A 16,650-nucleotide genomic window follows, 5' to 3' on the forward strand; every position below is an offset into this window, starting at 1 on the left:
GAATAGTTCTTAGTGCTTGTTTTAGCCTCCTGGAAACACCAGATGGGTGGGGTTTGGCACTTCGGACAGAACAATAGGCGTTAAGAGTGGTGTAGCGAGACAACGGTCAGACGATTTGACAAAATCTGGTGCACTCTTCTGGGACTTACAGAGTACCACACACTGTCTGACATGGCCTCCCTACCCCCCCCCTACCCACCCCCCCACCCAGGTACTCACAGCGACTTAAAACAAACACAGAGGGTTGTTTAGATTTCCAATCTGACACGGGTCTGGTCAACAGATAGAGATAACCACCAGCCCATATTAGCCGGGGTAATAGGGGCCGGGGCTTTATCGGCGGAGGGGAATGGAGGGCCCATCCTGTCAGGCCTACGACGGCCGGGACCCACCGGCATCCCATAATCCCCGCCCAATAAACAATCAAAGACGACCGGGCCAAGGTGTAACTGGAGTTTAGGTTGGATTGACTACTGAAAAATGCTCAAATGGCCCCAAAATATCCCGGGCTAACGAACGCCGCGGGGAGAGCCTCGAACTCCCTCACCGATGATCGTTACGCAGGGTTTTACAGTACTTCATAACGGCCAGCCAGCGTATCAAAGATTTACGAAGCAGCCAAACAACGTGCCAAAACAACTTAATGGGGCGTTGAACGCTCCCCTAAGATAATAATCCTATACTAATGACCCCCGAGAGGCCTTTAAAAGCTGTACGAAACTATGCTGACGTCTCCTGCCTTCCAGAAGTCGCTCGAACAACGTAAAACATACTTTGTAAAAGATTACTTTTACAGCTTTAATGGACAGAGTACCAGGGAGCAGATGATGAAGGTAGGAAAGAGGATGACTGCTGTGAGAGAGGTCACGGTGTCCTCTATTTTTTTTTTTTTTTGGTGGATATTTTCCCCCTTTTTCTCCCCAGTTGTATCCGGCCAATTACCCCACTCTTCCGAGCCGTCCCGGTCGCTGCTCCGCCCCCTCTGCCAATCTGGGGAGGGCTGCAGACTCCCACATGCCTCCTCCCATACATTGGAGTCACCGGCCGCTTCTTCTCACCTGACAGTGAGGAGTTTCACCAGGGGGACGTAGCACGTGGGAGGATCACGCTATCCCCCCCCCCCCCCCGAACAGGCGCCCCGACCGACAGGAGGAGGCGCTAGTGCAGCGACCAGGACACATATTCACATCCGGCTTCCCACCCGCAGAAACGGCCAACTGTGTCCGTAGGGACGCCCGACCAAGCCGGAGGAAACACGAGGATTTGAACCAGCAATCCCCGTGTTGGTAGGCAAACAGAATAGACACTACACTACCCAGATGTCCCCATGGTGTCCTCTACTGACCGTACCGTCGCGTAATCGACCCACTGCTCTTTAAGTAATGAATAGCGGTAGACAAGGGGTATGAGGATTTATTTTTTTCCTTTTGGTTTTAATCTGTGGACCACTTGACAAAATGCACCGGGGGGAGGGGGGGTAAGTTAAAGACCAGCTGTCTCGTCTATCTCATCAACTCCTACAGAGGTATGTATCCCTGTGTAGCTGGACGGCTCTCTGACACAGCCGTGCATGGAGACAGAGAGAGGAGCAGGGCAAACGTGAAGAAGACCATGAAGGACAAACATGAAGACGACCATGAAGGACAAATGTGAAGAAGACCATGAAGGACAAACATGAAGAAGACCATGAAGGACAAACATGAAGAAGACCATGAAGGACAAACATGAAGAAGACCATGAAGAAGAAGACCATGAAGGACAAACATGAAGAAGTCCATGAAGAAGAAGACCATGACGGACAAACGCGAAGAAGACCATGAAGGACAAACGTGAAGAAGACCATGAAGGACAAATGTGAAGAAGACCATGAAAGACAAACATGAAGAAGACCATGAAGGACAAACATGAAGAAGTCCATGAAGAAGGACAAACATGAAGAAGACCATGAAGGACAAACGCGAAGAAGACCATGAAGGACAAACATGAAGACCATGAAGGACAAATGTGAGGAAGACCATGAAGGACAAACATGAAGAAGACCATGAAGAAGACCATGAAGGACAAACGTGAAGAAGACCATGAAGGACAAACATGAAGAAGACCACGAAGGACAAACGTGAAGAAGACCATGAAGGACAAACGTGAAGAAGAACATGAAGGCCAAACATGCAGAAGACCATGAAGGACAAACGTGAAGAAGACCATGAAGGACAAACGTGAAGAAGACCATGAAGGACAAACATGAAGAAGACCACGAAGGACAAACGTGAAGAAGACCATGAAGGACAAACGTGAAGAAGAACATGAAGGACAAACATGCAGAAGACCATGAAGGACAAACGTGAAGAAGACCATGAAGGACAAACGTGAAGAAGACCATGAAGGACAAATGTGAAGAAGACCATGAAGGACAAACATGAAGAAGACCATGAAGGACAAACGTGAAGAAGACCATGAAGGACAAACGTGAAGAAGACCATAAAGGACAAATGTGAAGAAGACCATGAAGGACAAACATGAAGAAGACCATGGATGCTCGGTTGAATTCAATCGGATTAACAAAGGTTAACGTGTAAAATCAGCAACACTTAAAAAGAAGGTAGGCAAAGGGTCAAATGGAAGGGAATGACACCATCATGAGACCTGAGTCAACCCAAGTCTCAACAGGGAGAGAATGAGTACGGATCTCTTTATTTAACAAGCTACAAACCTCCCTAAACCAAACATGTGCGGACATCCACACATACAAAACCTGTGTTTGCAATCACCCCCCAGCCAGAGGCACCTAGCTAGCTAGCTAGCTAGCTAGTGCTCTCTCCCTCCCTCTCTCTCTCTCTCTCTCTCTACACAACTCATAAAAAAGTGAAATACAACCCAATTGTGCAGCCATTACAGCATTAGGTCTCTTTTACCATCGCTGGTGGAGAATCTGTTCCAGGCTGACCTGCAGCAGTGGAACAGCACCGCAGAAGAAAGAAGGAGCACAGTTGGAGAATAATCATGTTTTTTTTTATACAGTACACATCTTCCAAAGCAGGAAAAGGGGGCAAGCTGTGTAAAATGGGGAAGAAAAACGAATCCATATTAGAAGAAACAAAAAAATCAGTTCTACAGCTCAGGTCAACCAGAAGCAGTAAAACCGAGCTTTCCAATTTTATTTTATGAATGTAAGGGTTCATATCTTATACAGCGTTCCTCCTAAAACCTCCACTATAAAACTCTGCCCAAAACGTAAAGGAAACATTCATAGTCCATTACCTGCGTCATAGTGTTTTGCCCCTGGTTTTGCAAGGCACGCTTGCTCACGTACCTATATGCTAAAGAGGTGTCTCGGGAACGGCACACTGCCCATGTGCTCAATATACTCCCCCTAACGAACCCGGGACAGTCACTTCTGATCAGACCAGTATAAATCAGTCATCCCATCGACCATCAGCCCTCAAACACGTGATGCTGGGTTTTTGTATGTGACGCTGGAGGGCCAAGTGCACGTCTCAGCACAGGGTATGCTGAGCGTGACGCACGTGTTGATCATATGTAGCGAATTCGGGGGGGACGACGCAACCACGGGAACTGCCGCGGCCGGGAAGCGAACACGTATCGCCCGCACCGCGGGAGGCATCGCTAACCGCTCGACTAAAGGCTCAGACCCGCGAGCCAGCGGCACGTTACAATACTTTACGGTGGAGGAGACATAATGTGGACGTCATCTTGGGATAATTAGATCCGCTATCGAGCGTAGCATAGCGAGCTATTCCGCTGCCTACCAACACAGGGGATCGCCGGTTCGAATCCCCCGCGTTACCTCCGGCTTGGTCGGGCGCCCCTACGGACACAATTGGCCGCGTCTGCGGGTGGGAAGCCGGATGTCGGTATGTGACGTGGTCGCTGCAATAGCGCCTCCTCTAGTTGGGCGGGGCGTCTGTTCGGGGGGGGGGACTGGGGGAAATAGCGTGCTCCTCTCACGTGTTACGTCCCCCTGGCGAAACTCCTCACTGTCCGGTGAAAAGAAGCGGCTGGTGACTCCACGTGTATGGGAGGAAGCACGTGGTGGTCTGCAGCCCTCCCCGGCTCGGCAGAGGGGGGCGGAGCAGCGACCGGGACGACTCGGAAGAGCGGGGTAATTGGACGGGTGTAGTGGACTTTAAGGGCACAATTCACCATAATTGGTGGACACGGGCCTTTGAGAAAGGGTTTCTGGGTAGGGAGGGCGGAGCGAGGACGAGGCGGACCGGGAGCAGACCCGGGGCCAGCGTGATAACGCACCCGCGTTCGCTCAACCCGCTTCCCGGACCTAACGCCGACAGGAGGGAGTAAGTTGGCGCTCGCCGCTGTCTGTCAGCACGAGGGAAATTCACATCAAATCCTGCGTAAAAGGGGAAGAAAGGAAGAAAGGCCTAAAAAAGATGTCTGTTCCATTTGACAAGAACGTGCACCTTGGCATGAATGACATCACTGCTTCTGAGAAGAATGACTGCACACACAGATGGATCTGTTCAGGGCTGAGCCTGACTGGGGCGGGGGGGGGGGGGCAGGGAGACCGAGACAGAGACGGAGAGATGGAGAGAGAGCAGCAAAAACAGAGAAGATAAAAGAATGGGGAGAGACGGTGGAGGGGAGCGAGCTTCCTGTTCTCACTCCACTTAAAACGTGTGAAACTATCAGTACCCCCCCCCCTGGGCAGTGTAACAAACAATAACACACACACACACACACACACACACACACACACACACCATACTAGATACACTGAAATATACTAAAAACTACCAGTTCTGCACTGTTCTGGGAATTCTCCTGCGGGACCGGTGTGGGACCGGTGTGGGACCGGTGCGGGACCGGTGCAGGACCGGTGCGGGACCGGTACGATCACTGCTGTCCCATAACAGGCATTTCGGTTTCCAGGAAATCCACAAAGCGAATGCCATCCCTCATATTGTTTCAATTAACACGCGTCACTTTGACCGTGCTATTAAAAAAGGGAGAGAATAAAAAGCAATGTAAGAACCACTGCACGCACGCGCACGCGCGCGCACACTTTCCCTTTAAATCTCTAATTGGGTTTTGTCTCACAATTAAACTTGTCATCTAACATTTTCAAAGTGACCCCTAAAACGGGGTCCCGGCCCTGGACGGGGGACCCAAAAAGGAAAGGGGCACATTTAACCACACGACGCAAAGTGTGGCGTGTGTGTGGGGGGGGCGGGCTCAGGGGGGACAAGGCCCGGGTTAAAAAGCAAATTCCGGCCCCAAATGGCATCAATCTTCTCTTCAACATGTTCTGTTTGCAAGTCTTGTAATTGGCCACAGTTGTGTTGCAGTTAGCCGCAGTTGTGTTGTTGTAGTGCTGTCACACGTCAGTACGCTCGCGAGCGCGTCGCCGCGCACTACAGCCGATACGACGACGCGGGCGTGCACGTGATCATGTTTGCCTCGTCTCGCCCTCCCTCGGGAGACAAGGAGAGCGCCATTTTCAAGATGGCGCCACAGGGGGGAAAAGCTCAGCCGGTACTCTTAAAGCAGCCGAGCCACTGACTGAACCATGTACCGCAACGGTCCCACGCACACCGCAAACACAAGCGCATGCGCAGAACCGTGACGCGTGCAAACATGCCACTTCCTCTGTGACAATCTCCATCCGTCCGTCCCGTCCGTCCTTTCTCCAAACCGCTTATCCTGCTCTGAGGGTCGCGGGGATGCTGAAGCCTATCCCAGCAGTCATCGGGCGGCAGGTGGAGAGACACCCGGGACAGGCGCACCGACCGACCAGAGGAGGCGCTAGTGCAGCGACCAAGGACACATACCCACATCCGGCTGCCCACCCGCAGACGCGGCCAATTGTGTCTGTGGGAACGCCCGACCAAGCCGGAGGTGACACGGGGATTCGAACCGGCGATCCCCGTGTTGGTAGGCAACGGAGCAGACCGCCGCGCCACCCGGGCGCCGACATTATGTAACAATTCTGTATCTTATCATACGTACGTAAAGCCCGTGGAATGATTGACGGCTGAGATGGCGGCTGCCAGGGCTGAGAGGGTTTTCCTGGTCGTTATAACGCGTCTTTATGCTGCGCAGTAAATCGCTTCGCTGAGAGTATTAAACGGCCTAATCCAGTACTGTTGAACCCAATAACGCACCGAAGACATTTCTCACACCGTCCTGCATCACAACCTCCCCCCTCAGATCCGGCGGGGGGGGGGAGGGGATTAAACGCTGGATGAATGAAAAGGAAACCGGTAACTTCCCTTATTTCTTTTGAAGTATAATAAAAGAGGTGGAATGAAAGAGGGGGCGCGAGGAGGGGGGGAGGGGGGGGGGAGAAAAACTCTTCCTTTTTCGGAAATGGGTGTAAATCTGATTATCAACATTCCTTATTTGTCACTAATGCTACATCCTGGCTGCAGAACAGTCAGCTATGTCTCCTGTTCTCGGGAAGTGCGCGCGCTCTTGCATGCGCGCGCGCGCCGCTGTCTCTCCCAGAATTATTCCGCGGCATTCTTGCATACTTAAACCGGGACCACACACCCCGGGCCGTATCAAAAGGGACTGATTAAACTATGCGGCGGACTACGGGCTAATCTAGCAGACCGGCCCGAGAGGGACCCGGGGAAGGATTTCTGGAGTCCCGATAACAGGAAAGGATTACAGGGCGAAGGAGAGAGAGAGCCATTACTTCTCCCACGTGCACTTCTCGTACATTTGGGGAAAAACTAAGTGTTTTCAACCCCATTCGGGCAGACGGCCTGCCCCCCCCCCCCCCCCTGTGTCATTAATACGCCGGGTTTACACCAGTTCCCATCATGGACCGGTTACATAAACGGCGAAAGCATCCCTACGAGGCCCGGGTCTGAGGGCTGAGTGAGCAGCGATGAGCCGCTGCAGGAATGCACTGGCCCGAAATCCCGGCCCCGGACTCGGGACTGCGTTTCATTACGCTGATTAGAGAAGGCCTCAAACTGGGCATGAAATATATTTGCTGGTCGTGCGGTCGCTGCAGGGAACCGACACATGCAAGCAATTTGATTAGTGGCCGTCCTCCTTTAAAGCCATTTGTCAGTGTCCTGCTAAACATTACCTCTCTCTCTCTCTCCCTCCCTCTCCCTCCCTCCCTCTCTCTCCCTCTCTTTCCGTGGCTGCGATCGAGCCTTTTTTGGCAAACCTGTTGATCAAAAGCGCTGCTTAAACGAATCAATTTGAAGCTGCACGTGCGGCCGGAGCAACGCACGCTGCAGCCTGTACGCATTTACGATAACGTAAACTAAATCCGTCTACCGAACAGCATGCTGAGCTCGTTTCCCCTTTTTTTTCTCCTTCGAAACTTATCGTGCCGATTCAAACCCCCCCCGCCCCCCCACCCCGCCCCGTGCAATAAAACCTGCCTCGATTCACGTCTCTGCAAACTAGCGTGACCCTCAAAGCATCCAACATCCACATATCTGATGTTCAAATATTCCCATGCTGTCAAAGAAACATCATATTTTTCTTAAGGTCCTGCCCCCCCCCACCCCCCCCCCACCCATCGACTTGGATTTTCTATACACTTACAAATATGCCTAGTTCTTCCACTTTTCCACTCCTCTGTGCACCGATAGAGCACTTAGGGCTCACTGCCACCTGTACACTAACATGCAACCATCCGTCACCATTCAAATGCATATGCACACGTGCATCGCTTACTTAATGATGCATGCGCATATGCATCGCTGCATGCGTCAATATACTTCATAATAACTACTTTATTTATATAGCACCTTTCTTAACAATGTTACAAAGTGCTTTACAATGCACACACACACACACATGTATATATATATATATATATATATATATATATATATATATATATATATATATATATATACACATACACACACACACGTGTGTATATATATATATATATACACACACACACATGCACACAGACACTCACACACATGCAAACACACTAACTGCATAAACCTATGCAGGCAGGCGCGTGTGCGCGCGTGTGCTCGAAAACGCACGCGCGCGCACACGCCAAGACCAGTTGCACCTGCACTGTGGCTGTAATCCAGCTCACACCAATAAAAGCCGTCATGCGTCCCGAGCCGGGCGTACCCAGGCCGGCAGGCCGGCGGGCCGGCAGGCAGGCCAGCTTGTTTATGTTTGCTTCTTAATGAATTTATGAGTCTTCACTGATGCTCCCCTAAAAATATGCTGTTTATCAATCACATGACCTCATCCGCTGCGTAAACGGGTCAGCTGGCTGGACGGGTTCGGGTGAGTCAGATGTGGAGGGCAGATGGCACCCCCGTTGTTAAGTACTGATTACTGGATGTGTCCTCCGGGGAAACTGTTCATTTGGGGGTTTTTGTTTTTTCGAAAGAAACTTTCAGACGGGCTGGGGTGGGGGGGTTTGCCTGCCCGCCAACACTGTGGTTAAAGTGAAACGACTGCTGTCTGGAAGCAGGACCTGTAACCAAAACCTACAAAATACACAGTGTGGTGGATCTAAGCTTCTCGTTTGTATTCGGAATCACCGGCAGACCGGTGCCGGTTTCCCTGTCAGACCGGACCAGAACCTACCCGGTATGAAGACGCAACCCCGCTGACCGGCTGTCCGGCCACACAGCGTCGTCTGAGTGGGGAGGTCGGGCAAGCTGCTCGGAGCTCGCGTCTGGGTTCAGCCCTGCCCTTGCCTCTGAGCCTGCAGCGCCCGGCTCCGTTCGGCCCGACGCGCCCTCGCGCCATTCGCAGGAGAGGAAAACAAGTTCGGCGTCCCAGCAGCCTCGCGCCTAGGAGGCGAGCACGAGGACCGGGGACGGTGGACACCACATACAGTCTCGTGTGAAGAACACACCAACAGCCACGAGCACAACGCAGCAAGTCTTCAAAATGATCTGCGGCGGACGGCTTCGCGAGCCTTTCCAAATTCCCAAATTCCCCTGGTCCGGAGAAATATTGCACTTATGCGCGCGTATTGCATCATGACGCCTCGTGGGGAAAGCGAGAGGAATGGAGGGCTGCAGGCCCGACCACGCTCGGCTCGGGCCTGCAGCCCTCCTGTCTGTCTGGGAAGTGGGGGTGTGAATTCTGGGATTACGGCAGCTGTGAGCAATGTTAAAATGATCTAACGTGGTGTGTGCGTGCGTGCGTGCGCGCGCGCGCGCGTGCAGCGATTCGAGTCCCACCATGCCGTTCGTCCTCGGTGCTGAGAACCAGGCCAGGAGCGGATGGTGTGTAAATGGAGTTTTGCGCGATGGAGACATTCGCGGACAGATGTGGCACGTCTCCTCGCCAAGACCGGCGCGAACAGCGACCGCACGTTTTTCCTCAGCATTTGCGGATGGAGTCGCGCCGCCTGGCCAGACTGACGGAGTCCGGCCGCCTCGGGGACAGCTGAGTTTGTGAGGTACGCCGTCAAGCACAGCAAACCGAACCGGTTTCACACGCGGAACTTGCTGGACGGGCCGGCGTGGGAAGCGGCGGCAGCCACCTGGCGCCGACACGGGCCACGTACAGAACGCAACTGGGACGGCGTACGGTCCGGGGCCTTGCGGCGGGGCCGTGTGCTCCATCCGCGGCGTTTCAGTCACGCCGGTGTTGGAAGGGAAAGGGAGGAGGCAACAGATTATTGCGCAAACTCCAAACTCTTCCTGGATGTTTTGTCAGAAGAGTTTCAACCGCTGTATCTTGGGGGAACGGCGGGGGGGGGGGATTCAAAGACGTTATGAAATAGTTTCAATATGTGAACGAACGCTGCACATTCATCTTTTTCTGAGTCATCACCACCACCCCCCACACCCCCCACCCCATCTCAACTTTTCAGACCACAACATATTAGAGTCCATCTGTGAAGTTAACGACGCTGCTCTCCTCCACTTCACGGCGCTGGTATCCCCTTCCCCGCGCAGCGCCGTGGGGGCTCACATAAAGCTGGGGGGGGGTGGAGGTAAGGGGTGGTGCTGTTGGTTGGGGTGGGCAGTGGACAGAAACACGTCGAGACGTGCAACAGTGTCCTATCAAAAGCACCGGGGGGGAGGGGGGGGAGCAGGGATGTCATGAATAAAACGCAAGGCGAACTGGGAACTGGTTCTAGCGCCGATAACATAATGGCCTTCGGCACAAACCCAAACCGCAACTTCGAACAACGATCAAATCCAACGACGCACTTTTAACTTCTGCTGCGTCTGGTGCCGCTTGCTCGCTGGGACGTGTTCTGTACGTTCGTGTCGCGCAGGTAAACCGGGTTCCGGGGGAGTCTTCCTCCCTCACCACCTCCCTACAGGCGGCTGGGCATCGCTATAACGGACTCTGGTGGAAACATCACCAACAGCCGAGGCTGAGCTCAGCCGAGTACTGGGATGGAGGGATGGAGGGATGGAGGTCTGTAAGATGGTGGTCCTCGATGAGAGAACCCCCGGAGACGCTTCAGCACATACAGACAGATGCGTCTTTACAGACACAAGGTGCTACGCTGCTCGACTCAACAACTGACGCAATAGAGCCATATGCCACTCCGCTACATGACACTCTTGTTTGCGTCACCCTTCTTCCCCCGTTTTTGAGCCGGCGCTTGAGCGACTTCCACGGCAGCGGGTCAGTCTAACACCTGCGGCGACCTCCAGCACCACCTTCACCTCCACCTTCGCTGAAGACAGACGGCTCAGTCTAACACCTGCGGCGACCTCCACTTTCACCTTGACTGAAGGCAGACGGCTGAGTCTAACACCTGCGGCGACCTCCACCTTCACTGAAGACGGACGGCTCAGCCTAACACCTGCAGCCACCGTCACTTTCACTGAAGACAGACGGCTCAGCCTAACACCTGCGGCGATCTCCACCTTCACTTTCACTGAAGATAGACGGCTCAGTCTAACACCTGCGGCGACCTCCACCTTCACTTTCACTGAAGACAGACGGCTCAGTCTAACACCTGCGGCGACCTCCAGCTCCACCTTTACTGAAGACAGACGGCTCAGCCTAACACCTGCGGCCAACTTCACCTTCACTGCAGACAGATGACTCAGTCTAACACCTGCGGCGACCTCCACCTTCACTGCAAACAGATGACTCAGTCTAACACCTGTGGCGACCTCCACCTTCACTGAAGACAGACGGCTCAGCCTAACACTTGCAGCCACCTCCACCTTCACTGAAGACAGATGGCTCAGTCTAACACCTGCGGCGACCTCCACCTTCACTGAAGACAGATGGGTCAGTCTAACACCTGCGGCGACCTCCACCTTCACTGAAGACAGATGGCTCAGATTAACACCTGCGGCGACCTCCACCTCCACCTTCATTGAAGACAGTTGGCTCAGTCTAACACCTGCGGCGACCTCCACCTTCACTGAAGACAGATGGGTCAGTCTAACACCTGCGGCGACCTCCACCTTCACTGAAGACAGACGGCTCAGTCTAACACCTGCGGCGACCTCCACCTTCACTGAAGACGGATGGCTCAGTCTAACACCTGCGGCGACCTCCACCTTCACTGCAGACAGATGGCTCAGTCTAACACCTGCGGCGACCTCCACCTCCACCTTCACTGAAGACAGACGGCTCAGTCTAACACCTGCGGCGACCTCCACCTTTCTTTTGTGTCGTCTTTTCTTTTTCGTTTTTAGGAGGCGACATGCGGTGCTGGGCGCCAGGTGAAAGGCGGCGGAGACCTCGCGGCGGCAGACACAGACGGCTAGCGGACATCTTTCTCTTCAAGTCGCGTTACTTTTAGGCAAGCTCCAAATCTTCACGCGCTGCGGTGCGTCGCCATTTTACCTCTAAAGTGTTCAAAGTGAGAGTGTGAGGAGAGGGAACCGCGCTGGCGGTCCCCGAGCACAGGCGGGCAGGGAAGCGGGCAGGGAAGCAGGGAAGCGGGCAGGGAAGCGGGGAAGCGGGCAGGGAAGCGGGGAAGCGGTACGGCTGTAGGTTGCACACTCACCCGTGGACCGGTCGGTTTCTGTGCGGACAGCTGGGGCAGATGACAGACCACCACGAGTACCAAAAAGGGGGAGAAGGTGAAAATAACGACACTTGGCAATAACATAATGGACGGCGTTTAGAGGTACGAAGAGGGGCGGGAGAGGTCAAGTGCTATTTCGTCCGCGTGAGGATGACGTTCAAAGTTCCAGATACACACCAAAAAAAAAATTTTTATATATTAAAATAAAAAAAAAATTACAAAAAGAAAAGAGGAGCCGTTGCCTTATCCAACGCCGCTTTCCTTTCACTTTCCCCTGCGGTGTCTATTCACATAGTGCCGCCGAGCTGGGTCACATCAACGAGTCAGCGGCCACCGGACTGACATGTTTCATCCAGCGCGTGAGGGGCCAGCCGGTCACGTCGCCTCGCGCAGGTTGAATACCGCCGGAGCCATTGGAGGCTCATTTAAAAGCGAGGGCGGGGCAGGGCGACACAGACTGACACCGCGGACGTCCAATGAATCGCGGTGACTCGGGACGAAAGCCGCGCCCCCTTAATGGACCCCTGATTTTTTTTATTTTTTTTGGGACAACGTTGAGTTCAGGCAGGCGCGCCGTGGCGAGTGAGCAGGCGTGGAGACCCTTCAAGCACACAGGTATGATGATGATGATGATGATGATGATGATGACTGGTCTTTTATTCCGAACGTGTTAAAATAACAAAACAAGATATAAATACAAATGGAAATAACGGTGAACATGTTTTGCAGAACTCTCCGCAACAACTCCAGCAATATGTTGGAAAAGGACGTAGGATGACGTAAAGAACTTTTCTGCTCCTGCCCCCCTTTTTTACGCATTATCAATCAAATGAAACCGAAACAAAACGTGCAAAAACAAGACAAAAGTGGGGGGGGGAAAGCAAAGAAAGACCAATGCATAGAAACCAAAATAAACTAAACAGCACAAGTCAAACACGGCACCGTACACATCATGTATCACGTCACGTTATTCCAGTCCACCTCTTCTGTTCATCCATCCTATATCATTATGATCAATATGATCAATATCCTATATCATTATGATCGATATTATCAATATCCTATATCATTATGATCTATATGATCAATATCCTATACATTATGATCGATATGATCAATATCCTATACCATTATTACCGATATGATCAATATCCTATATCATTATGATCAATATCCTATACCATTGTGATCGATATGATCAATATCCTATATCATTATGATCGATATGATCAATATCCTATACCATTATGATCAATATGATCAATATCCTATATCATTATGATCAATATGATCAATATCCTATACCATCATGATCGATATGATCAATATCCTATATCATTATGATCGATATGATCAATATCCTATACCATTATGATCAATATGATTACTATGATCAATATCCTATGATCCATATGTTGTTTTATAGAGTTGTTTAAACTTACTGAATGATTTACACATCTTGATTTCTTGTCTACAGCTGTTCCATACATTAACTCGTGTGATGGATACACAACGAAGTTTTGCGTTTGTCCTCACGAGTTGTGTTTTGAGTGTACACATTCCTCCGAGACCGCGTCTGCTTCCCCTCGTTTGGAACAGCTTTTGGACACCGTTTGGTAACTGCTGATTTTCTTCTTGCTCTGTACGTGATTTGAATTGTTTTGAGGCCAACCAACTCCTTAAATGGTAGTGCTTCCGGTTTGATAAGGAGTGGGTTTGCAGGAGCTCTGCAAGTGGTGTCGTGTACAGTTCTTCTGCACATGTTAGACGGCATGCTATACTGCATTACAAAGAAACCACCGGGCAGCGTTCAAGATGACCGGACTGCAGGTTTTCTAAATAAATCAACTGTTGGACCTTGACAACATAAAAAGGAAACGGTCGTGTGGCCGGAATTCAGGCCTCGGCCCCCGTTGAGGGACGCGCACTGTGTAGTCTGGCACTGTGTAGTCTGTACTGTGTAGTCTGGCACTGTGTAGTCTGTACTGTGTAATCTGTACTGCGTAGTCTGGCACTGTGTAGTCTGGCACTGTGTAGTCTGGCACTGTGTAGTCTGTACTGTGTAGTCTGGCACTGTGTAGTCTGTACTGTGTAGTCTGGCACTGTGTAGTCTGTACTGTGTAGTCTGTACTGTGTAATCTGTACTGTGTAGTCTGTACTGTGTAGTCTGGCACTGTGTAGTCTGTACTGTGTAGTCTGGCACTGTGTAGTCTGGCACTGTGTAGTCTGTACTGTGTAATCTGTACTGTGTAGTCTGGACTGTGTAGTCTGTACTGTGTAGTCTGGCACTGTGTAGTCTGTACTGTGTAGTCTGGCACTGTGTAGTCTGTACTGTGTAGTCTGGCACTGTGTAGTCTGTACTGTGTAGTCTGTTACTGTGTAGTTTGGCACTGTGTAGTCTGTACTGTGTAGTCTGTACTGTGTAGTCTGTACGGTGTAGTCTGGCACTGTGTAGTCTGTACTGTGTAGTCTGTACTGTGTAGTCTGGCACTGTGTAGTCTGGCACTGTGTAGTCTGTACTGTGTAGTCTGTACTGTGTAGTCTGGCACTGTGTAGTCTGGCACTGTGTAGTCTGGTACTGTGTAGTCTGGCACTGTGTAGTCTGTACTGTGTAGTCTGGCACTGTGTAGTCTGTACTGTGTAGTCTGTACTGTGTAGTCTGGCACTGTGTAGTCTGGTACTGTGTAGTCTGGCACTGTGTAGTCTGTACTCTGTAGTCTGTACTGTGTAGTCTGGCACTGTGTAGTCTGTACTGTGTAGTCTGGCACTGTGTAGTCTGTACTGTGTAGTCTGTACTGTGTAGTCTGGCACTGTGTAGTCTGGCACTGTGTAGTCTGTACTGTGTAGTCTGTACTGTGTAGTCTGGCACTGTGTAGTCTGGCACTGTGTAATCTGTACTGTGTAGTCTGTACTGTGTAAACTGTACTGTGTAGTCTGTACTGTGTAATCTGTACTGTGTAGTCTGGCACTGTGTAGTCTGTACTGTGTAACCTGTACTGTGTAGTCTGTATTGTGTAGTCTGGCACTGTGTAATCTGTACTGTGTAGTCTGTACTGTGTAAACTGTACTGTGTAGTCTGTACTGTGTAATCTGTACTGTGTAGTCTGTACTGTGTAGTCTGTACTGTGTAGTCTGGCACTGTGTAGTCTGTACTGTGTAGTCTGTACTGTGTAGTCTGGCACTGTGTAGTCTGTACTGTGTAGTCTGGCACTGTGTAGTCTGTACTGTGTAGTCTGGACTGTGTAGTCTGCACTGTGTAGTCTGGCACTGTGTAGTCTGTACTGTGTAGTCTGTACTGTGTAGTCTGGCACTGTGTAGTCTGTACTGTGTAGTCTGCACTGTGTAGTCTGGCACTGTGTAGTCTGTACTGTGTAGTCTGGTACTGTGTAGTCTGTACTGTGTAGTCTGCACTGTGTAGTCTGTACTGTGTAGTCTGTACTGTGTAGTCTGGCACTGTGTAGTCTGTACTGTGTAGTCTGGCACTGTGTAGTCTGCACTGTGTAGTCTGGCACTGTGTAGTCTGTACTGTGTAGTCTGTACTGTGTAGTCTGTACTGTGTAGTCTGGACTGTGTAGTCTGCACTGTGTAGTCTGGCACTGTGTAGTCTGTACTGTGTAGTCTGTTCTGTGTAGTCTGGCACTGTGTAGTCTGTACTGTGTAGTCTGCACTGTGTAGTCTGGCACTGTGTAGTCTGTACTGTGTAGTCTGTACTGTGTAGTCTGTACTGTGTAGTCTGTACTGTGTAGTCTGCACTGTGTAGTCTGGCACTGTGTAGTCTGTACTGTGTAGTCTGTACTGTGTAGTCTGGCACTGTGTAGTCTGTACTGTGTAGTCTGCACTGTGTAGTCTGGCACTGTGTAGTCTGTACTGTGTAGTCTGGTACTGTGTAGTCTGTACTGTGTAGTCTGCACTGTGTAGTCTGGCACTGTGTAGTCTGGTACTGTGTAGTCTGGCACTGTGTAGTCTGTACTGTGTAGTCTGGCACTGTGTAGTCTGGCACTGTGTAGTCTGTACTGTGTAGTCTGTACTGTGTAGTCTGGTACTGTGTAGTCTGTACTGTGTAGTCTGTACTGTGTAGTCTGCACTGTGTAGTCTGGCACTGTGTAGTCTAGCACTGTGTAGTCTGTACTGTGTAGTCTGGCACTGTGTAGTCTGTACTGTGTAGTCTGTACTGTGTAGTCTGGCACTGTGTAGTCTGGCACTGTGTAGTCTGTACTGTGTAGTCTGGCACTGTGTAGTCTGGCACTGTGTAGTCTGGTACTGTGTAGTCTGGCACTGTGCAGTCTGTACTGTGTAGTCTGTACTGTGTAGTCTGGTACTGTGTAGTCTGGCACTGTGTAGTCTGTACTGTGTAGTCTGTACTGTGTAATCTGTACTGTGTAGTCTGTACTGTGTAGTCTGGCACTGTGTAGTCTGGCACTGTGTAGTCTGTACTGTGTAGTCTGTACTGTGTAGTCTGGTACTGTGTAGTCTGGCACTGTGTAGTCTGTACTGTGTAGTCTGTACTGTGTAGTCTGTCACTGTGTAGTCTGGACTGTGTAGTCTGCACTGTGTAGTCTGGCACTGTGTAGTCTGTACTGTGTAGTCTGGCACTGTGTAGTCTGTACTGTGTAGTCTGGCACTGTGTAGTCTGGCACTGTGTAGTCTGTACTGTGTAGTCTGGCACTGTGTAGTCTGCACTGTGTAGTCTGTACTGCTGCTTACAG

At 51.1% G+C, this 16,650-nt stretch overlaps 1 protein-coding gene across 3 annotated transcripts in view; it reads right to left on the minus strand.

Annotated features, from left to right (window-relative positions):
• The window catches only part of smoc1 (SPARC related modular calcium binding 1), a 99,655-nt gene extending 87,332 nt beyond the window's left edge, over positions 1-12,323 (minus strand). For all 3 annotated transcript variants that reach the window (XM_056295987.1, XM_056295986.1, XM_056295985.1), the window contains exon 1: positions 11,924-12,323. In XM_056295987.1, the coding sequence (XP_056151962.1) occupies positions 11,924-12,028 (105 nt within the window). In that variant the 5' untranslated portion in view covers positions 12,029-12,323. The remainder of the gene's footprint in view (positions 1-11,923) is intronic.
• Positions 12,324-16,650: the final 4,327 nt, after the last annotated feature.

Source organism: Lampris incognitus, chromosome 16 (genome assembly GCF_029633865.1).
Source record: "Lampris incognitus isolate fLamInc1 chromosome 16, fLamInc1.hap2, whole genome shotgun sequence".
Taxonomy (NCBI): domain Eukaryota; kingdom Metazoa; phylum Chordata; class Actinopteri; order Lampriformes; family Lampridae; genus Lampris; species Lampris incognitus.